The 24,026-nt window shown below is 40.1% G+C and overlaps 1 protein-coding gene across 2 annotated transcripts in view; it reads right to left on the reverse strand.

Annotated features, from left to right (window-relative positions):
• CD109 (CD109 molecule) overlaps positions 1-24,026 on the reverse strand; it is a 135,846-nt gene that overhangs the window by 12,123 nt on the left and 99,697 nt on the right. For both annotated transcript variants that reach the window (XM_066359017.1, XM_066359018.1), the window contains exons 21-29: positions 23,364-23,582; positions 22,464-22,608; positions 20,115-20,291; positions 12,740-12,821; positions 9,950-10,178; positions 8,832-8,997; positions 6,266-6,456; positions 3,879-4,034; positions 2,771-2,836 (exon numbers count right to left, since the gene is read on the reverse strand). In XM_066359017.1, coding sequence (XP_066215114.1) covers positions 2,771-2,836; positions 3,879-4,034; positions 6,266-6,456; positions 8,832-8,997; positions 9,950-10,178; positions 12,740-12,821; positions 20,115-20,291; positions 22,464-22,608; positions 23,364-23,582 — 1,431 coding nt within the window. The remainder of the gene's footprint in view (positions 1-2,770; positions 2,837-3,878; positions 4,035-6,265; positions 6,457-8,831; positions 8,998-9,949; positions 10,179-12,739; positions 12,822-20,114; positions 20,292-22,463; positions 22,609-23,363; positions 23,583-24,026) is intronic.

Here is a 24,026-nt window from a genome sequence, read left to right on the forward strand (position 1 = left end):
AACTGAAGTCATTTTTCACACACTGGAACCTTAGAAACTCTAAGATAAATAAAATCTAAAACATCTAAGAGCCTTGGTTGAACAAAACCTGTTCAACTGCTAAGGATTCTTTCTGATCATACAACGTTTTTCAGAGATGATAAAATAAATGATGGTTTTCAAGTCAACTGGGTCTTTTTCAGCATATGCGTACTCTGTGCCCATCAATAATGTGAGGATACTGGTGGAGTATGAGAACCAGTGTTTTTCTCAAAGGATCCTAAAATGAAAAGCTTGGAATATACTCAAACTTGTCTAGCCCTGCCTCATGCCAAGTTGAACTGGAATCTAAATATTTTACCTCTTCCACCTTTTTTGATGCCAAAGTTCATAAGTCCTACTATTGCTATGTAATGTATCTTTTTTACTTATACTTTAATCACACCCACCCACAGAACTAAACCTCTAGTACCTACTGTGGATTTTCATACTTTTAAAAAACCCTTTTTCACCCAACCAGGTGGTGGTGCAGTGGATAGAGCGTTGCCCTGGAATGCTAAGGATCCAGGTTTGAAACTCCTGAGGCCATTGGCTTGAGCACGGACTCATATTGCTTAAACACAGGCTCACGAGATTGAGCATGGGGTCGCTGGCTTAAGTGCAGGATCATAGACATGACACCATGGTCACTGGCTTGAACCCAAAGGTCGCTGGCTTGAAGCCAAAGGTCACAGGCTTGAGCAAGGGGTCACTGGCTCAGTTGGTCAAGGCACAAATGAGAAAGGAATCAATGAACAACTAAAGTACCGCAACTATGAGTTGATGCTTCTCATCTCTCTCCCTTCCTATCTCTCTCTCTCCCTCTCTCTCACTTGTATGTGCACTAAAAAAAAAAAAAAAAAAATCCTTTCTCTAAGCCTTCAGCTTTCAAACCAAAGAGTTCCAACTTTTCATTCTGCCACATCTAGTTCATATGATTTTTCATCCCCTTAATCGTTCTGGTTATCTCTGGAAATTCTCCAAACTCCTTAAATACAATTAAAATTACAGATTATTCTTTAATGGGCAGTTAAAGAATGAATGGGCTCATAAAATTGGAGAGATGATCTTTATTATTTTCATCATCTCTTTTCCAGTAGCAAGCAATTGTCCTTTAAGAACCAACATCATCATCAGGAAGCAAACAAGGACTACTAGATTTGTCTCTGGGGTCACAAGTAACAATAAAGCTCAACTGCTCATGCAGAGGACTTGGAGAGATCTTGCAGCTTATTTCCAACAACTTAGTATTTTCTTACCCCAAAGAGGTTAACATTTACTGTAAACCTGAGAGTTTTCTTTGCCCTTCTTTTTCCTGGACACTTGCAAAAATATCAGCTAAAGGAAATCTCAATATCTATTCCTGGGTGACCAACTTTTTGCAATGTTCTTCTCCATTATGAGAAGTGCCTATTGGTCGCTATCTTTTGTTTTCTGCATGTTGATATAGACATAGGACTGATGAACATTTTGACCTCTAGGTACGATATTTATTGCTACGTTCTTCAAACCAGAGTACAAATCATTTGGCTTGAGTAATTCATCTATATATCAAGAATGAATTCCAATCAATTTGGTGACTTAAATATAGATATATAATTTTTCAATTGTATCTGAAATACCCTATGTATTTACTTTTGGATTTACTCTTCTTGTTGAAAGATAGTTTAGGAATGAGAACTTTCACATGGTCTGCATGGTCTGTTAGCAAAGACCAATACTAATTATTCACTATTTCTCTTTCAATCTTTTTCATTGAATATCATCCCTTTTAACTGTGGCCACTCTTCCTTTGATTTAAAAAAAAACAAAAAAAAACATTCACTTGTTCTGAGTATCAGAAAAAATAACCTTAGAATTATTTGGAAGTTCCCAAATTATACCTGACCTTCTGCCCTACTCAGCAAGTGTACCTGTTCTCTTGTCTAGAACAGTTGTCCTGGTTTTTGAAAAAGTATCTTCTCTCTATAATTTACTTTCTCAGTAAATCTTTCAGGGTTTGTTTGGCTTGTTTCTAATCAGGTACATAATCATTTTTGGTCCTATCACATGTTATGGTGGGTTTCTAATAACATGATTTGCAGTCCCTATGATTTTCATATATTATTTAGTATAATAATTCTTTCATTCAATATTTTTCATGCTATTTTCACTTTATTCTAACCCTTATTGCACTATAAAAGGTATATTTCTTTGGATTTTCTTCCTGTACCAGAGCATTGAACACATCATGCTCTAATTGTTTTACTTGCTACTATAGATTTTACTTTAAAAGCCACTTTTCCTATCTTTAGGTCAATTACTTGTAATACCATGTTAGATGAATATTAAGTTGTAAGTAAAATGCATATTTGTTTATCCAAAGTAGAAACAGACTTTATCAAGTCAAAGTAAAATGCATATTCATTTATCAAGTCATAACATTAAATTTTGAGCTGTATTTTCATAAAACAAGGTAGGCGTTCCCAACAATTCACATAAATAATACTGAAGGATTTTAATCCTCATGCATATAATAGCCAAGAAATATTTTCCAATCGGTTCTCAATCCATAGAGTTGCTATCTACTTACTAGTGAATAACATTTGTAATACTTTTTATTTAAAAGAGTGATTTATCTTGCCTAAGTCATAGAAATAAATCATTAATAATTCTATACATTGTCTAAGTTAAAGATTTAGCAGTGCTCCAAACCAAAGAATTATTATAACAAGTCATATTTAACTAAACAAAACTAAACATTATCACATACCTGACAAATAGCAAATCCAAAACCATTTGCAGATATATTAACTTCAGTTGGCTCTTCCACAGCAAGCTGAATAAAGGTAGGGGGAAAGTGAATAAGGCTAATTTTCTATATTTAGGTCCTCCCAAGTAGCACAAGAGAACAGTGTCATCCCTCATTACAAATTTAAGCCGTCGGTGGAAAGCTCTAAGAATTTCACATGGCCTCACCTCTCAAAAGCTATGGGTCAACCATGTTAGAAGTAAAGGTGGAGGAAGAGCGTACTGTTCGCATGCCCTCACTCTGACTTTTAGGAAAGCACATTAGCACTATGGACAGGTCCGCCTTTCTGTAGGGCTGACTCATACAATACAAGAAAACAAGTCATCTCTCTCCGCTAACCGGAGAGAGATATGTCAATGCCAAATCCTCTGGCTTTGCTGGGAACACAATGATACATCATCATTGCCTATGACTAAATATTCCTTCTTTTACCTTTGCCCTAACCCCTCTTCTTCAGTTTTCAGCCTTGAAATTATCACTTTCATCCATTACCCTCTAGTGCCCACAAGGTTACCCAGGAGGATAAAGTTAGGGTCTAGCATAGGCCTTTATTCCATTTCAAAGTAAGAATTCTACAACTGGTTTTATCAATTCTCCAATGAGGACATGTGGCGCAGCTGAAAAGAACATGGTCTTTGAAACCAGGGGTTCAAATTGTAGTTCTGTTCTTAGTAACATGATCTTGAGCAAGTCACAACCTCTCTCAGCCTCAGTTTTATCATGTGTACAATAAGGATAAAAGTACTTACATCTTACTGTTGCTTTGAGAAGTAAATGCAATAGCACATGTAAAGAAATTTAGCACAGTGCCTGCAAAGAACAGTAACTCAGTGGGTGTTCATTCTTTTCCCAACATGCCAGTGTTCGTGTTTTCTCCTTTTCCAAAGTTCCCATCCCCTCCTCCCTTCCCCAGCTCAGTCATTCAACCAAAGAAGTGTACTCCTTCCTCCCAGTCTCTCTACAGGGCTCTGGGAACAAGGTTTTGTTCAAGTCAACAGAACAGCAATAAAGCAGTTTCCTAGCATGAGAAATCACAGAAATTTAAATAACCACTCCTTGTCCATCATACCTCTGCTGTCTGCAGGAGAAAGCGGTTCCGTGTGTCAATCAGAAACTTTACAGGACTCTGTGAACTGGACCGCCTCACATTCACTTGGATATTTGTCCTTTCTGTGTTCATTAGGGCTGCAAATTCAGACAAAGCTTTCAATGCCACAATGGTGTCCTGTCGAGGAAAGAAAAACCTTTGTGTGTATAAGTATCTATCAAGGTCTCCAAAGAGTAAATTTAGTAATGATTAGGACTCCTGGTATATATTCATCCACCTTTCTTAAGAGGAAAACTCTCCTTTATTCATCTTGAGTATCCTTGAGCTAGAGCAGGGGTTGGGAACCTATGGCTCGCGAGCCAGATGTGGCTCTTTTGATGGCAGCATCTGGCTCGCAGACAAATCTTTAATAAAAAAATAATGTTAAAAATATAAAACATTCTCGGCCCTGGCCGGTTGGCTCAGTGGTAGAGCGTCGGCCTGGCGTGCAGAAGTCCCGGGTTCGATTCCCGGCCAGGGCACACAGGAGAAGTGCCCATCTGCTTCTCCACCCCTCCCTCTCTCCTTCCTCTCTGTCTCTCTCTTCCCCTCCCGCAGCGAGGCTCCATTGGAGCAAAGATGGCCCGGGCACTGGGGATGGCTCCTTGGCCTCTGCTCCAGGCGCTAGAGTGGCTCTGGTAGCAACAGAGCGACGCCCCGGAGGGGCAGAGCATCGCCCCCTGGTGGGCAGAGCATCGCCCCCTGGTGGGCGTGCTGGGTGGATCCCGGTAGGGCGCATGTGGGAGCCTGTCTGACTGTCTCTCCCCATTTCCAGCTTCAGAAAAATACAAAAAAAATAAATTAATTAAAAAATATATATATATATAAAACATTCTCATGTATTACAATCCATTCATTTCCTACCGCTCATGTTCATGGTTGCAGGTGGCTGGAGCCAATCACAGCTGTCCTCCAGGACAACACCAACTTTTTATTGGATAATGCATAACGTACACAGGTCATTGTATGGCTCTCATGGAATTACATTTTAAAATATGTGGCATTCATGGCTCTCTCAGCCAAAAAGATTCCCGACCCCTGAGCTAGAGTACAGAAGAGGCTCAGAAAACTGACCATCTACAATCTCAGTTGCCATAAATGGAAACATAGCTAATTGTGGGAAACAGGCTGTAAGCTGGCAAGGTCGTTATAGCCTAAGGCTTAGTTTAAGACTAAGCCTTTCCCACTCTTTTAATACTAAGATCTCTTAATACTAAGATCTTTTAATATTAAGATCTTTTCAACACTAAACTTTTCCCCACACACTTGACTGTTGCACGATATAGGGTGGTACACTCTTATGAGGACTCCAATTTATGCCTTAGATGAGTGGCTTTGTATCAGAGACTTTCCTATTCATATATTGGCTTAAAGACTTTAATTGTCTATACTATATAATAAAGCAAAGACCAGGGGCTAACTCTCTCTAATCTTGCCGTCAGCATTGTGGAGGTCTACCAATCCCATCCTCTTTTCTCGGTGAGTCTATTTTCTTAATTCCGCACCATTCTCCCTCAGGACCTGGAATTACTAGCTTCACTGGTTCACGGCAAGTGGCACCCAACGTGGGGACTGGGTACAAGAAAACTAAACTAAAGGCAGGTGACGGAACTCCCCAAGGATACACAGTGAGTAAAGAAAGTTTTTGGGGAGAGTATAGTCAGGAGTAATAAGTTATGGAACAATTAGGATCAAAAGTAGGAGACCTTTTTGTAAAAAGAGTTTTGTAGCCAGAATGCTTTTTACAATATATTCAAGATGTGTGCCCCTGGTTCCCGAAAAAGGGAATGGTTATTTCTGCTACAGGGGAGCAAGTGGGTAAAGTTCTGAGAAGGCAGTGGTGTGAGGAGACTATGGCAGGTGGTCCTGTACTTTGCGGTTTGCGGGCTAAGGAACGTGGGACAGTGTGGCTGCTCCTAGTTCTCTCCAGGTGCTTGGTCTGCCACTCAGCTAAAATTGAGGTAGATGAGAAGTCTTGTCATGGTCTTCCTGAGCCACCAGTTACAGCAACTATGGTATTTGAGAATGGTTAGGAGACTCAGCTATTAAAGTTATAGCTTTTCCTGTTTTGTCTGATTTTCTTTAATGTGTTAGCAACAATCCTCTGAACTATTATTTGTTTCTTTTCTATTCTTTGTAGCTGATACAGATGGGGAACTAATTTGTTACATATCAATATCAGATATGATGTTTATATCCATGATGAGAAAAACTTAAAATGAGTAACTTAATGACTTAAGTCACAAAACTTTTAAACTGCCAAGTAATTTTATGAAGTCATGAAAAAAAGCAACCACATACTTCTTAAAACTATGGAAGGATGGATGGACAAATGAATGGATGATAAATTAAAAACTATCATTGCTCACCTGGGTAGATGCAAAACCTCCCAAGCTGTTTCTCTGCCTGCTTAGCCACCTCATAACCGGGATTCCCTCAGAAACCTGAGACTGCAGGAAGTGGGAGAGCAGTGCATAGGAGGCAACCTCAATATCCAGGGAGCTTGGCTGCCAGGATTCAGAAAGTTTGGACACTGACGACACCCAGAATTGCATGCCTCCTGCAAGAGAAAAGTAATAACAGTCTGACCAATTACAGAAAAGTTACATTTTATACCATTACATATTCTTACTCTGGTCCAAATTCTACTTGACTAACATAAAAATATATATTTTGATATATGTGTATATTTGTGTCAAGCAAATATATGTGTACTTCAATATATATATACACACGCACACAAACACATATATAAACATGTATGTACTTATACATCACATTTAAACATGTATGTACTTATATATCACTTTTCTTTTTGTATTTTTCTGAAGTGAGGAACGGGAAGGCAGAGAGATAGACTCCCACATGCGCCCAACTGGATCCACCTGGCATGCCCACCAAGGGGTGAAGCTCAGCCCATCTGGGGCATTGCTCCATTGCAACCGGAGTCATTCTAGCACCTGAGGCAGAGGCCATGGAGCCATCCTCAGCACCCAGGGCCAACTTTGCTCCAATGAAGCCTTGGCTGTGGGGCGGGGGGAGAGAGAGGAAGGAGAGGGGAAAGGATGGAGAAGCATATGGGCACTTCTCCTGTGTGCCCTGGCCAGCAGTTGAACCCAGAACTTCTGCACTCTGGGCCGACGCTCTACCACTGAGCCAACCGGCCAGGGCCTTAAACTATTTTTAAAATTTTTTTATTTACTCATATTTAGAGGGGGGGAGAGAAAGAGAGAGGGAGACAAAAAGAGAGAGAGAGAAAAGGAGGGACGAGCAGGAAGCATATGTACCCTGACCAGGCAAGCCAGAGGTTTCAAACTGGCAACCTCAGCATTCCAGGTTGGCGATTTACCCACTGCGCCACCATGGTCAGGCTTGTTTAAACTATTAAAACTTACAAATTTTCACCCTTTTCCTATTGTTTATAGGTGAGGATGTTTGGATGAAAATATTTTCCCAAGAGAAATTCCATATGTTTGGCTCAAGACTAAACAGCTATAAAGAAAAGAAACAAACATACCATATTCCAGAATGTAATGTACATAATGTTTCTGACCAGGCCATCCCAAGAATATTTTAGAACACATTGGAAAGAACTGTGTTCTGGGAATCTGCCATTAACCAGCTCTAATATTCTGGGAAACGTCTCCTTTTTCATTATGCGAAAGTTGGTGTTATAAGTTCAAAATCCAAGCCCACAAGAATAAAATGAGGGACCTAGACAACTCAGCAATCATCCTAAAGACATTCTTACTAGCCCCCAAGGAAAAAGCCTATTTAGTGCCGCCCCTCAAATATCACTATGCAGATGAGATTACATTTAGGTGGAATGTGTAATAACTACCACCTAGCCAAGAAGAAATGTCAAGGACAGTTTCAGCCTCTGTACAATAATCTTCTAGTCCCCGGCACAATAAGAATTCAACCTAAGTTACTGCTAATAATAATAACACAATATTTTTCTATAGTCTCAGAAGTCTCAAAGTACTTTCTCCAGTTACTCCCTCTTGACTTAACAAAGCTTTGGCTCAGTGGAAATTACATAAAATTACTTTAGCCCACTCATCCCTGTATCTATCTATCTACACACTCATGAGCGTGCACCTGCACACACACAACCCTGATTCCCTGACCATAGAGACCAAGGGACTATAGGAAAGTGACAACACCTGTACGTTTTGTGCTGCTGTGGCCCCTAAGCCAGGGGTCTCAAACTCGTGGCCCGCGGGCCGCATGCAGCCCACCCACCAATTTTGTGCGGCTCACAGACTGGCCCACAGACTAATCCACGAAGTTTGATTAGTCTGTGGGCCGCACAAAATTGGTGGGCGGGCCGCACAGCCGCGAGTTTGAGACCCCTGCAAGCAGTCCCCGTTAGAAAAAAAAAAATGCATACACATAATTCACTAACAGTATGTTTCAGTATTTGCATTTCTACTGATCAGCATTTTTTATTACGTTTTTAAACGTCTGCCATGCAGCAGGTACTGTGCATTATCTCATTTCACCCTCACAGCAAACCTACAATGAGCGTGATTCCAGTTTTACAGCTCAGGACACTGAAGCTCACAAAGGGAAATAGCAGAACCAGAATGTGAACCCAAGTCTCTCACAAACCAAGATCTCAACAACCACCCACAGCCACCAAACCAGAAATGGAATCAGAAAGCTCAAAGGGCAACTGACATCTGGCAGAGCGTATCTGAAAGAAGAAAATACCCAAGGCCTGAAATTCTTCCGAAAACCCCTAGGAGAGTAGAGGTAGCACAGCCATGTCATACCCATGTGCTCTCCCCTGTGCTTCACTTTTCATCCCATTCAGAAGATGTAAATGTCACCAACATACCTGGCTTACAACACTTTCTCTCATAATTTATATATATATATATATATATATTGCATAATGCATGACTAGCAACCTCTGGGACCATGCATTACCTTCTTGTTCTGCTCTCCGAGTCAGCATATTCAAAGCTTCCTTGGCTTTAGGGCTCCCCACAAATGACAGCGCGTACGTAATAAGAGCCAGAGTATAATTGTCTGAGATTCCTTTATCAAATTCAGACTCCAAAAAGTTGATAGACTCTTGCACATCAAGAGTAGGCTTGAAAGAAATAATATATATTTTACCATTTAAAATAATCCAAAAAGCATTTTCAAGCATTTATTCAGAAAAGAATTTCAGCATCTACTAAGCACCTGACTTTGTCCTAGGGGCAATGGGGATCAACAATGATCATCGACATTTATTGATTTGCCACGTGTTTTGAAAATAACACTGATTTTCAGTTTTTATAAGTAAACAGGCACTGTTCCTTACAGGGAATAAAAAGCAGGACTTTAGGCAGTGTTTCTGCCGTTGAATATCACGAACTCAGATGAAAGCATAAAATATAGCTTAAGAAAGATTATTTCACATATTTGTTCCCAGGTGTTGAAGCTTTAAATTCAGGGGAAAGTTTATCTTCTACATGCCTAGTACTGGACTAGGAAACCAGTAGGAGCTTCATACAGAGAATGACTGGTTTTGATCAGGTGAAATGCGGTCGACATTAAGCGGTAAGGAATCAATCACTGAGAGAGCTCTGGGGTAAAATTAAGCTCGTCAGCATAACTTCCCATGCTCACTCATTCTCATCCAGGCCCATCTATCACGCTTTGTACTAAATTAGCTAACACTGTGTAGATGCTCCATTTTAGAATTTTTTTTTAAATCCTGTACAAGTTAAATTTGCTAGACTGCATTCCTAAGTTCTGAAATTGTCTGTCCCCTAAGAAATTAACCTTTCCAACAATAAACTATGTATTGGATTATTTTACCAACAGCAACTTCAACAGCATTTATATTAAAAAGCATTTATAGAATTCTCTTAGTTATTCTGAGAAAGTGAGTCAATATTTCCATTTTCAGATTTTGGAATGTGGCCACAAATGCAAAGCAAAAGGGTACCCGAATTCAGGCTTCGAATGTGATGTAAAATTATAAATACCTACCATCAATACCTAGTTTTCTTGTGGTTTCCCAACCATCATTTATAGAGTTCAAGATTAAATACCTGATGCTTTTTATATCTCAGGAGAGAAGTCACAATATAAGCTGAAAGCGTAATTGGACTTTGATTGCCACCTTGAAGCTCACTATGGATCACTCTTCCTGGCTCCCAAAATTCACCATTGGGTTTTTGATGTCTTCTGAGCCATGTATATGTTCTGTGTAACACAGTCCGATCAATATCTATGTAAGGTTCAGCTTCAAGGAAACATCTTAAAACAAAGGCTGACAACCTTGGTGAAAAGGGGGGGAAATTATATAAAATACAATTTATAAAGTCTTCCAAATAACAATGAACAAGAAAAACACCAACAATAACAGCACTTTTCTCCCCATCAGAAGAGTCACCAAAGGGAGAATCACTGAGGAAGAAACACAGAGAAGAAAACAGAGGTAACGTAACTCTGCCCAGCTGATGGACCTGGTTTCCACTTGAGTGTGGCCAAGAAATTTCAGATCAACTCCCAAAATACCAGAAATAGAAAGGAATTTATAAATCATCTAATATGGCCTCATTATTTTATAGATTGAGAATCTGATGCTCCAAAAGAGTTAAATAAATTGTCCAAGATTATTCATCTTTGGACTGTTCTAGATTTTTACCAAGGATAAACTCATTACATACTTCTCTCAGCCGTAAAGCTATGGATAAAGTATATATAATTCACAAACAGTCATACTTTTAAGTTTAAAAAAATGGATATTTTCTTTCCTATAGGATGGGAGTCAACAAATTATAGTTATGCACCAAAGCTGTTGGGCCAGATCTGGTTCTTGGGCCAAATACAGCCAGAGTCTGTTTTTTTGTACCTCTCCCGTTCTACTCTCCATCTAGAAATGTTTTTTAAAGAAAGAAAGAGAGGCATTAGAGGAGAGGGTAGAATATGCAACAGAGACACCATGTGGCCTGTAATACCTAACGTATTTACTATCTGAACCTTTACAGAAGAAGTTGGCTGACACCTGCTACAGAACACTAAATATTGAGGTTAAAAGAACATCAAGCAATATAACACTAAAACCTTTCTACGTACGGATCTATATCCTGACGTATGCCAAAAGAAAATGTGAACCAGATTGTTTCATCCTATGAAAGATTTAGTGTGGTAAACATTACTAATGTTCAATAATATCCAGCTCTCTTTTACTTTGAGGATGCAGAGGAATTCACTTCCTTGCCTCCCTGAAGTTAAGCATGACCATGTGGCCAGCTCTGAAATGATAAAGTGAAAAGAAATGTTACACCCAGGATGAAGCGTCCAATTGTCAGTGCTACATACTCCAGCTTTCTCCTCCCAGGCCTGAAACTTCCAGGTGATATGGCAGCAGCTGAAGCATAGACTTCAGAGCCCCCCTGCTGGCCCAGCGTGGAACTGCAGCATGTGAAGAAAAATCTCTGTTGTAAAGAAGCTACTGAGATTTAAGGGGTAATTTGTTACCACAGCATGGCTGTCCAACCTGACTGATATAATCAGTCTTTTTCTGAGTGAAGTATAGAATTAAAGATAGCAAGGATAGAAAAGGAGATAGCAAGGAGAGAGTAATCATCTAAAATCAGCCATACAGAGATTCTACTCTGGAGGAAACTCTAGATATTCATTACTTAATTCCATCACTGTTTTGCACAAATAAGTAAATAATCCTAAATAAACCACCCTAACTGCATTAACACAAAATTCATGCTGATCATGTCAAATTTAAAAAAAAAACACACACAACTATATCACAATTACCTAGTATTTCTAACTGATTTTTCTTGTCAACCCTATCATCATCATGTGGTATTTTTATTTCTACTTTTTCCACCAAGAGGATTTATTATCTGTTTTCTAAACAAAAACATTTGCTTTGTTAGTGTTTTAAAATTATATTTAAAAAGGAGACTCTCTTTAAAGCTAAGCCAGGGGTCCCCAAACTACGGCCCGCGGGCCACATGCGGCCCCGAGGCCGTTTATCTGGCCCCCGCTGCACTTCCAGAAGGGGCACCTCTTTCATTGGTGGTCAGTGAGAGGAGCACATCGACAATCTCATTAGCCAAAAGCAGGCCCATAGTTCCCATTGAAATACTGGTCAGTTTCTTGATTTAAATTTACTTGTTTTTTATTTTAAATATTGTATTTGTTCCCGTTTTGTTTTTTTACTTTTTTTTTCTTTTTTCTTTTTTTTTTTTAGAAGCTGGAAACGGGGAGAGACAGTCAGGCAGACTCCCGCATGCGCCCGACCGGGATCCACCCGGCACGCCCACCAGGGCCGAAGCTCTGCCCACCAGGGGGCGATGCTCTGCCCCTCCCGGGCTTCGCTCTGCCGTGACCAGAGCCACTCTAGCGCCTGGGGCAGAGGCCAAGGAGCCATCCCCAGCGCCCGGGCCATCTTTGCTCCAATGGAGCCTTGGCTGCAGGAGGGGAAGAGAGAGACAGAGAGGAAGGAGTGGGGGGGGGGTGGAGAAGCAAATGGGCGCTTCTCCTATGTGCCCTGGCCGGGAATCGAACCCGGGTCCCCCGCACACCAGGCCAATGCTCTAACGCTGAGCCAACCGGCCAGGGCCTGTTTTTTTACTTTAAAATAAGATATGTGCAGTGTGCATAGGGATTTGTTCATAGTTTTTTTTATAGTCCGGCCCTCCAACGGTCTGAGGGACTGTGAACTGGCCCCCTGTGTAAAAAGTTTGGGGACCCCTGAGCTAGGCTTTGGGAAAAGCAGCTTCAAAGCCTATATCTATCCATTTTATGGCCGTTGTGACCTAGTAAGGACCAACTCCATGACAAGGATTTGTTCTGTTAGCAAAATCACTTACCAAGTGCTTCCAGAAGGGTCATCGTTCCCAAACGCACTGAAAGAGCCATCATCTCGCTGATAGAGAAGTTCTCTCTGGTAACCTGAAGACACCAAAACAGATCATCAGTGTAATCAACTTGCAGTGAACGGAAGTTTCTAATCCTGTGTTCATATTGAAGAAACATGGGCCAAGAGTGGGAAATAAGAGACATCAAATCAACAACGAATATGGAATACTTTCATGTTAAGTGCTGTGCAAAATTAAAAATACCAGAACCCTTCATACAAAAGCAAAGAATAACAACTGTGATATCCTCAAATTAAAGTAAATTCAGAAGAGTACTATAACACAGACAAAAACTCTAGTCATTCAAAAGCAAGCAAACTAAAGGTAGCATTTTATTAAACTCTGTAGTTTTCACTTCAATAGTTGCAAAGCTTAGTCACCTAAGAAAAAAATCTAGAATATCATAATTAAAATTTAAGGCTAAAACAGAAAGTAAATACCTGTAGGCCAAAAACAAAGAGGGTTCAAAGAAGGGGGAATTGTTAAATAATCAAAGACAATGCCTCTAAAAATTTTTGGCTGGGGCCAACTGAGGTACTAAAGACCAACTGGTCTACCCCTTCCCACCACATAAATTCCAAGTTCTTCTTTGGGAAAAAACAAAAAATGAAAAAACTTGATGGCCTGGCTGGTGGTAGTGCAGTGGACAGAGTGTCGACCTGGGATGCTGAGGTCCCAAGTCCAAAACCCCAAGGTCACCAGCTAGAGTGTGGGCTCATCCAGCTTGAGCGCAGGCTCACCAGCTTGAGTGTGTGGCTGCCAGCTTGAGTGTGGGATCATAGACATGATGCCATGGTCACTGGCTTGAGCACAAAGGTCCACTAGCATGAAGCCCAAGGTCGCTGGCTTGAGTTCAAGGTCGTTGGTTTGAAGCTCAAGGTTGCTGGCTTGAAGCCCACGGTTGTTGGCTTGAGCAAGGGGTCACTGACTCATCTTGAGCCCGCCCGCCAGTCAAGGCACATATGAGAAACAATCAATAAACAACTAAAGTGCTGCAACTCTGAGTTGATGCTTCTCATCTCTCTCTGTTTCTGCCTCCATCTCCCTCCCTCTCTCTGTCTCTCTCTCTCACTAAAAAAATAATAAAAGAAAATACAATAAAAAAATTTACAGATTTTTGCTTAATTTGAAGGAGAGGTTGTTAGGTTATAACTTTATGTTTAAAATTAAAATATTATGGTACAGCAATTAAATAGCCGACCTTTACCCAACACTGTCTGTGTGTCAGAAATTGTTCAAAGCCCTTTCAGGACCCAGGTAATTCTCATGACAACTCTATGACGTAGGTGCCATTTTTATCCCTTTTTAAAGATGATAAAACTGGAACTCAGAATACACCATGTGCAAGGTCACACAGCTGGCAGATATTGAAACTAGGCCTTAGCCACAGTGCATTTGTCTGCAAAACTGCTGTTTCCTATTAATTCAGAGATCTCTTTCAATGATTAAAGTATGAAAAGACCTCAGCACAGTATCTTTTGCAAGGCAAGCCCTCAATAAGCAACAGGTATCATTTCATAAAACGGGCAGAAGGAAAGGCTTTCCAACCACCCAATTATTTTTGAGTTGATAAACTGGACCGCAAAACATTTTGTTTTAAACTTTTCATGGCAAAACACACTATTAGCACAGTTAAAAGACAAATGATAAATTAGAAGAAAACATTTGCAACATAAAAGAGAAATAGCTTGACTAGGCGGTGGCGCAGTGGATAGAGCATTGGACTAGGATGTGGAGGACCCAGGTTCGAGACCCCGAGGTCACCAGCTTGAGCGCGGGCTCATCTGGTTTGAGCAAAGCTCACCAGCTTGGAACCAAGGTTGTTGGCTCGAGCAAGGGGTTACTCGGTCTGCTGTAGCCCCACGGTCAAGGTACATATGAGAAAGCAATCAATGAACTAAAGTGTTGCAAGGAAAAACTAATGATTGATGCTTCTCATCTCTCTCCATTCCTGTCTGTCTGTCCCTATGTCCCTATCTATCCCTCTCTCTGACTCTCTCTCTGTCTCTGTTAAAAAAAAAGAGAGAGAGAAATAAATGGGTAATATACCTAATATTAACATATAATCTTTATCTAAATGTTTACATGTTATTATAATGTATTTGTACATATAAAAATTTAAAATCCTATAAAAATTGGATAAAAGACCGCCCTGGCCAGTTGGCTCAGTGGTAGAGCATCAGCCTGGTGTGCAGGAGTCTCGGGTTCGATTCCTGGCCAGGGCACACAGGAGAAGCGCCCATCTGCTTCTCCATCCCTCCCCCTCTCCTTCCTCTCTATCTCTCTCTTCCCCTCCCGCAGCCAAGGCTCCATTGGAGCAAAGTTGGCCCGGGTGCTGAGGATGGCTCTGTGGCCTCTGCCTCAGGCGCTAGAACAGCTCCGGTTGCAACAGAGCAATGCCCCAGATGAGCACAGCATCACCCCCTGGTGGGTATGCCAGGTGGATCCAGGTCAGGCACATGAGGGAGTCTGTCTGACTGCCTCCTCATTTACAACTTCAGAAAAATACAGAAAAAAAAACTGAATAAAAGACAAGAACAGACATATTTATAAAAACCTAAAAAACGATAGGCCTTAACATATGAAAAATGTTCATCTTCGTAATAGGCAAAATGCAAATTAAAACTACACTAAAAACCATTTCTTATCCATCACATTAGCAAAGACTCAAAAGCTTGACCTGGGAGGCTGTAAGGAGGCCAGTACTCTTCATGAGTATTGGGGGGAATTCAGAATGTACAACTCCTACGTAAGGAAATGTCTATACGTTTTGACTCAATAATCCCACTTCTAAGAATCTGTCCTCAAGAAACACCTCCAACAATACATACATATACATGCCAAAGATTATTCCTTGAAGCCTTACTTGTAATTGCAAATATATTGGAAATGCCTCCAAATTAGACAGTGATTGAAAAAACCATAGTACACACACACAATGCAGTACTATGCAGCTGTGAAAGAAGAATGAGGACTATTTTCTGAACTGATGTGTAGTAATTTTCTGGCTGTATTATTAAGTGAAAAAGGCAAAGTCTAAAATAGCATGTATAATATACTACCTTTGTGTATGAAGAAGAAATGAGAAAACATGTGTATATGTTCATTTCGGCAGAGAGAGAGAGAGAAACTAGAAACTAATGAAGTAAGTACTTACAAGGGGTAGAGGGGGCAGGAGAAAGGATATAAGAGGCACAGATACCCTTTGGCTATACCTTTTAGAAAAAGGTTGATTTTTGAAAAGACATTAATGTTCTACATATTCAAAAATCAAATAAGAATGAAAAAAATGTAAAATAATAGGCATTATTCACACTATCTTAGTTCACTTTATTATGTTTCAGTTTTCATATAACCTTGAAAAAAAAAGCCAACATTTTTTAAACCTCTTCCCTTTTCAGAGCCAGTCACGGATCACAGAGAAGCAGAATAATTTTCTAACGTTCACAAAGGAAATCAGCAAAAGAGTCTAAGACCTTGTCCCTCAATATCCAATGAAGGACTAAGTCTACCAGGTAGAATAGAACTGTAAATTCAATCTGACAAAGGAGAGGAGCAAGGAAGGAGGAGAGAAGGCAGAGGAGTGAAGATAGAGGAAAAGGGGAGACGAGGAAAGAAGAAATGAAAGGTCTAGGGCCTTCCCTCCCTACAGGAGGTGCTTCTGTAGCAGGAAGGACCGACATCGAGCAGAAGACCATGTGCCTCCAGCCCCGAAATCACATCAACAACTGCAGTTCCAAGTATGAGTTATTGTAAAACCGGTCAGAGAGATGAGCTCACAGAGATGAGGTCAGTGCTTATGAAATTTACCCCTCAGGTGGCTGACCTCCAACAGTCCCCATTAATATCAACAACTCGCACCATTCTTCCACCGGGGGCAGCCAGCCCAGAGGAGGGGGAGGACTCATGGACAGTCTCCCATTGGGGAGTGCATTTCAGGAGCCGGTTTAGATAAAACTGAGACTCTAAACCACTAGCCCTGCTCCCATGGCAAAATAAAGGAGAGAGTCAGAACCTAGAGAGAGGAGCTGATACTGCTCTCCTGACGGTAGGCTCCTAGGAGCTTCCCTTCCTCATCTTCAGTAGCCTTGCATTGTTAGAGAGACCTCAGCTGCTTGTCCACCAAGTCATCCATTCCGTGAGCAGAAAAGGATACTGTCGACTCAGCTATAATGTGTATTGTTAATGTTCTGGTATAGTCACCTAAGCTGAGGACTTTTCGTCATGAGAGGTGAGAAAGGCAGAAACATGGTGTTCTCCAAAAGTTTATGAGACAATAAGAGCTTTTGAGTTAGAAAGTAATAAATCACTTCCTAACCTTTTGATTAAGATCAAGTGAAATAATAATATAATCAGAATTACCAGACACTCTGAAAATTAAAATTCAGAGGCCCAAAGGCTGCTGAAATAATGCTACATGAACTGTCACTTATAAAGGACCAGAAAAGATACATATGATACTTCTTTAAACAGCCACAAATGTAAAATATAGTATTTACAACTTGTCATAATAAGTATCAAAGTCCTGTTCATAGAAACACAGAGAAAGGTAACATTCTAACCATAATTTGATGTGGTTTACCTCAAGTGTCAAAATTGCATACAAACAAAAGAAGTAAAATCAGCTCCTTGTGACATCAATCACTGGGGTAAAAAAAAAAAAAAAAGCCGATAATACTCTCTGTAATAAAAGATAAGTAATCATTATTAACTTCCTTTCTCTCTATGACATGAAATGGAACATGAGAACTTCACCAGGTTTTTGTAACATCCTCACTATTGTCTCTAGCCATTCCTGTAATCACCGAATGCAGTATTAAGACTTCTAAAACCTACTTTTTTTCCTCTTTTTATCTCAACAGAGAAAATATAATGTGTTTTCAACTAAGCCCGGTCTGAACCTCACTTAATAAACTGACCTGCAGGCACTGTGATTTAAATATTTGAGGAAAACAAGTGTTTTAAATCTCTAATTAACAGATTCAGAATTTCTAGTCCTTATCAAAAACAGCTTTCATTTTATGGTTCTATTTTTCTTTTGACAGCAAAAGACACTTCATTCAATGATGTAGCTGTTGTTTTGACCAAAAAACAACGGGTTAGGTTACAGGGCTCCCAGGCCAAGCATGATTTAAGTAAAACAATGCGCTGTTCATAAATGACATTTAAATAATATAATCATGACGCATGCCAAAGCCACTTTAATTCCTTAAAAAATAAAAACAACTACGGTATATTTAAAGGACTTTGGCAAATGTGATGGCAAAAGAAAAAACAGAGTCTCTGAAATGAGACACTGATTTCATAATGAAAATCATTATACCAAGAAGTTTTGGTCCACTACTTGGAAATATGATTCAGTTCAGCATGTGAAATGATGTATTTAAGGGAGCTGACTTCCATCAGCCACTCCACCAGCTCAAAAGGTGACACCCTGAAATCCTGGTCATATTTCCTAGCTGATAAGACATGCCAGGCCAGGTAGAACCTTCTGTGTTTATAAATAATTACTGCACTGTGGAAGCACTTGAGAGATCTTCTAGGTCCAATCTCCACATTAAATGATGAACCTCAAGCCCAAAGAAGTTAACAGTGACAGCAATGTGCCCATCCATCCTGTATTTATTGAGGTGCCAATACAGGGATACACTGAAGAAGTTATTACGCATGTTCCCCCCTGTCAGGGAGCTTACCTGCTAGTGAAAGAGAAAGTGAGATTATAAAAATAAGTAAATACATAGATAAATAAGATCATTTTAAATAATATTAACTGTGGTGAATAAAATATAAATGAGAGTTCCTAAATAGGTAGAAAAGGCCAGTCTCAGGAGAAGGCCCCTGGGTGATGAGAAGAACCAGCCAAGGAAAGGTCTGGGCGGGGGAAGGGGCTCCCAGGAGAAGGGAGAACAGGCTTAAAGGCCCTGAAGTTCCAAGTGTAGCCAGAAGGGGCGCCAGAGAAGGGCAGCCACAGACAAGGTGGAAGATGGAGGCCAGGCCTGTTCACTCGGAGTCTTGGAGGATGAGGCCAGGAACCCAATGGAGAATTTTAAGCAAGGAGGTGACATGATTTTGATATTATCAAAAGATCCCTTTTATATCAATAGTATGTGGAGATGGTGAGCACAGAAGCAGAGTGTTCAGGCGGCCACTGGAGTGGTCCAGGTGAGCAACAATGGGCCATGGGATGGAGGGAGTTAGAAGAATGTCCCATTTGCTTTTAGACGTAGAATGGACAAGATTTACTTGCCGACTTTAGACTCAAACTCCCTAGTTCCATGCAGCTAACTAGTGGTAAAACATCTCGTTTAATCTTCACAGCAGTCTAGTTCCTACATACGATCCTCTTGAACTCAGACAAATTAAATTTGTAATACAAGTTGCAGTCTTGTTTTCAAAAGATGTAGAGTTAAATTATGACAATTTCAAATATTTTTTACTCATCTCCTTAAATATAGCCATTATGGCAGTGTGCAAAGATCTCGTTTGTTTTTAGCATGGCACACACCATTATACCACAGAGAGGACTTTGTATTCAAATCCCAGCACGGCCACTCACTTGCAGTGTGACCCTAGGCAAATCAATGAACTTTTTCTGTGCCTCAGTTTCCTCACCTGTAAAAATAGAAGGATAATACTAACTGTGAGCATTAGATGAGATATCAGATGTAAAGTGTTAAGAACCCTACCTGACACATAGTAAGTACTCAACTAATGTGAACCATTGGTATTAGCAAGTTGCAGATACAAAGCATCTGGTGTCTACAGACAGTATCAGCCTCCCAAAGTGTCAAGGTAAAGTCACCACTGGTGTGGCATTTTCTGAGGGCGAAGAGCAGGGCCTCCCCATACAAACCTTTCTCGCCTAACCATCTGCTTGCCATTTTACATGCACTGGAAAGGTCCCACCATGGGACCAACACGTGTTTCTGTGCAGACTGTCTTCTCCATGGAACCGGAAGTCCATGAGAGGAAAGGCCCTCTGTCCCCTCAGCACTAAAAATGACACTGGTACTAAATGTTTTAATGAGTAAATGAACACTCATTCCTTTAGATTTTTAAGTGGCTTTAAATTTCAAGTCCCTTATTAAAATATAAATCTCTCCAGAAACCAACCCCTTAACAAACACTGTAGCGGCAATTAATGAACGGTGAGTTGACAGAAGAACGTTGACAACTTCCCGCTGCCCCCACGCCTAACACATGTCAGCACCATCTTAATCTCACATCACCAAGCAAAAACAAAATCTGTTCATTGAGAAAAATGGTCTGGGGTGAACTCCGCCTTAAAAAAAATTTGCAAATGAAAGTATGTTTCTAAAACGCTTACCTTGTCTCATAAATGAAAGGGCTTTTTCTTTTAAATTCTCTGTCAGTTGTTTCTTTTTAGTCAGGTAATCCAATACATAAATATTTGGAGCAAAATTGATCATGTTCTGTTCGCCACAGCCATAAGGCATCCGAATCAGCGAGGCTAAGCCATTGATGGAAGAACCAAGAATATCTCCTGGAAGCACAAGGTATTCGACACATTCAGCAGCCACTCAACACCTGCACGTGTTGGTGGCAAAGGTTTTCCACGGAGTACAGAGGGCACCCGGCACTCGGAGCAGAGTAGAAACTTTCATCAAGTTTTTAGGCTAGCTGCTCAGATAAATGATAATATTGTGATACTGAACTTGTAGACCGCATAACAAATTAGGACACTTTTTAGCTCAGCTACATACAGATATATGCCTATACTATGCAAAAAAAAAAAAAAAGTTTAAAAAATAATTCTTGAACAAGAATGTCAGGAATTAACCATTAGAAAACCCTCATACTTATGTAGGAAAGACTTGTCTTTTTAATTAGAACTTCATTCTGATTTCTTACTAATACAGTACAAATACTTGAGGAACAATGTCTTTAAAGGATAGGAATTGAAATATTTTTCAATGTGCTTTATTTAGCAGCAACAAAGTAGAACTAACAAATATAACCATTTCATGACTTCTAGGATCAGAAAGGTTTAGAAATATTCTTCAAAGTTAGTAATATAAAATTAAAGAAAACATGCTTAAAAGGCTTCTCTATATACATTCTAATATCATGACACAGGAAATAAGTAAAAATCCAGAAATATAGATGTTGACTTCTAATTCTGACCCCATGTTGACTAAGCTATATGGAGAAAAATAGTTTTCTGTGTAGTTGACAAACTTATACCATTCCAAGTCCAAATACCTAGTAAAATTCTGATCCCATGAACGAATGAATGAATGAATGAAAACAAAAAGAGGAAGAACTCTTTCATATGAGGAGGCTGCACCATGCTACCACATTTGTATGTTAACTTTGTATGTTAACACAAAGAGATCAGTAAAGCTTATTATTATTACCACTGCAGGTTATGTTTTAAATATTCAGAGTGAACATAAACTTAGACTCTCAAAATTCAAAGAAGCCAGCTAAGTTTCACACATTCTGGGCTAGCAAATAGTCTCTTTTTAAAATAAATACCATATAAAAATAAAACTTGAAAGATCATTCTTTATGTCAAGCTTAAAATGCTTCCGTGACCACAGGGAGACCCATCCCAATGGAAGGAGTGGTGGTCTGCATTTAAAATGAAGGCGTCTTCCCTTTGTGTGTGCATGTGTGCGTGCACCCCCCCAGCACCCCAACACTGTGGGAGATGCCTAGACAGAAGTTATTCCCATAAGTAAAAAGCTAGTTTAATTCTTTTGAAATAACTATACTGAAGATGCCAAAAAAGTTCTCCATAGAGGAATTGGTTATTTGGGATTATAATCAAAAGCATTACACCTGCAGATGAGATTGAAAAGAACCTCTGAAAGAGTGCGCAAGGTCCTAACACTTTGAAAACCAAACTACTTAGATGTCATTAATCTAAACATTTCCTTCAATTCTCTGTAAAACACAATTATATAAACAAACCGTTTGTGTGAAAGCGCTGTGTAATAGGTGATTCAAAAGTAATTTTAGGATAAAAAAGCAATTTTAGGGTACCAAAAGGAGAGTAGGAAAAGACGCCTGAAGGCGGTGGGTAGCTCCCTAACTGTAAAGGTGACTGTGTCCTGCACAGACAACTGCCCTACATAGCACCTTTGGCTCTCAGCCTTTGGTTATTAGAAGCACTTCCAGAACCTTTTTCAAAATACACATACCCTAGCCTCAGTCCAGGAGACTCTGACTGAGGGGGTTGAGAGGAGGGCCCAGACATCTGTGTTTTCACAAAGCGCCATAGGAGATCCTGGTACTTACCAGGACCTGAGAGTTACAGAAGCCAGATGTTCTGTTCTTAGAAATGACTACCCTTGCAGCCACACTATACTGGGCCCTTACTACTCAAAAAGTGGTTTGCACACCAGAAGCATCACCGTCACCTGGGAGCTCATCAGAAATGCAGAATCTCAGGCTCAGCCCAGACCTGCTAAACCAGGATCTGCCTTTAAACAAGATTCCCGTGATTCATATGCACATCAAACATTGAGAAGAACAGGCCTAGGATATCTTGCTAGCCTTTCTATAGTAATCAGTCTTTAGTACCAACTAAAGGCTTTCTGCAACCTCCTCTTACTATGACTAAGTACTATGGTATATCTACAAATCGATGAAAATATATACTACTATGTACAAATAAACCCACAGTGATAGTGACAGACTCTATTCTTACCAATTGCAGTGATCTGAACTCTTTCACTTCCACTCACTGTGTTGGGAGGAAAGGAGAAATTCAAAGTTTTCTGCATAGTTTGTGGCTTGTTGTCAGTCAAGTCCAATAAGATGGATTGTGAATATAATTTTTCTATGCCTTCAGCCTGTTGAAAAAAAGCAGCACAATTAATGTGGCCTCTACTCATCTGCTTACAGAAAACTGTCTGCAGGTAAGACAAACATGTGGCCTATTGTGTCTGCAGTGTGCATATGATTAGATTAAGTTCCTACCATTTCTTGACTCTTATTTCAAATCTGTTAAGTGCTTACTTTCTAGTCAGATGAAATGGCAATGGAAATGACAAAGGAGAAAATGAAAAGGTAATGAGAAAAACTCTCTGAGGTAGGTTCTAGTATTACCTAAGAGAGAGAGATCTAATACCTTGTCCGAAGTCACATTTGGGACAGCTGGGATTCAAGCCCAGGGCTGCTCTACCTCAGAGCACAAGTGCTCATCCACTCTGCTGAGTTGTCTCTTTGTGTATAATGTGTTCTCTAAAAAAAAAACAATTCTACAAAATCTCTTCCACCTGTGCTGAGGAATTCCAGAACTTGGAATCTACATGTCAACTTAGCATGCTTTAATAGGATCCTAATGTAGCACAATTTGTAAATGTAATTGACTGTAAGAGATCTGCTCTATAGTCATACTATAAATTTAAAGAGGAAGTTAGCAACTGCTTCCAAAATGTAATACATTTTTACAAACAGAGGAGAAAACAATTAGGCATTACCAGAAGGGTAGAAGAGATCACCTACTAGGTTTTGCCAAACAAATCTAACTGAAAAACCATCTTCTGTTTCCTTCTTTCCAATTATGTATTTTCATTTCATTTATTTGAGACTTCAGATATTTTACCTTCACTAAAATCCTCTGAGTGATAGCATCAGAAGCAGCAGGTGAAATCGCTGTGACTGTGACAGGAATCTCCCCCAGGTGTGTTGGTTTGACCGGGAAAAGAACAGTCGCTCCATCCTCACTAGGGACCAGAATGGTCTGCTGGTGCCCTGTGGCATTCACTTCATTCGCAGCCATTAGAATATCAAATTTGTCACTTTTCTCAATGATCACCTTAACCTAGAAGGAAAAATTATTATCAAAGGTTTTGTACACTAAATGTTCCTCTATACCGGGGTTGACTTTATCACGATTTCAAGTTCTACTCATCTGTGAGGCCCAAGACGAGAGAAAGATAAAATGGACTGAGCCTAGGGAACGAGGACAGGGAATCAGATAAGAAGGACTCAGCTGAGGGGAGGGGCAAGGTGTCCGAGGGAACCTCACTTTCCCCTGCGCTTTCCCTATCCGCTTCAAGTATGTGGGGGAGGGGCATTGTTCCGTTTCATTTCTAACCTTCAACCCACCAACATCAAATTCTCTCATCTGAAGCTTCTGAGTGGTGAGGATGTGCCCGGAAAGGTCATTTCATGTCATGGTGTTGCCACCAGCCCGATGTAACTGTCAGGCTGGGACACTGGTCTTATTATTAGAAAAACCGGAGACAAAATGATGAAATGTTAT

This window comes from Saccopteryx leptura, chromosome 1, assembly GCF_036850995.1.
Source record: "Saccopteryx leptura isolate mSacLep1 chromosome 1, mSacLep1_pri_phased_curated, whole genome shotgun sequence".
Classification (NCBI taxonomy): domain Eukaryota; kingdom Metazoa; phylum Chordata; class Mammalia; order Chiroptera; family Emballonuridae; genus Saccopteryx; species Saccopteryx leptura.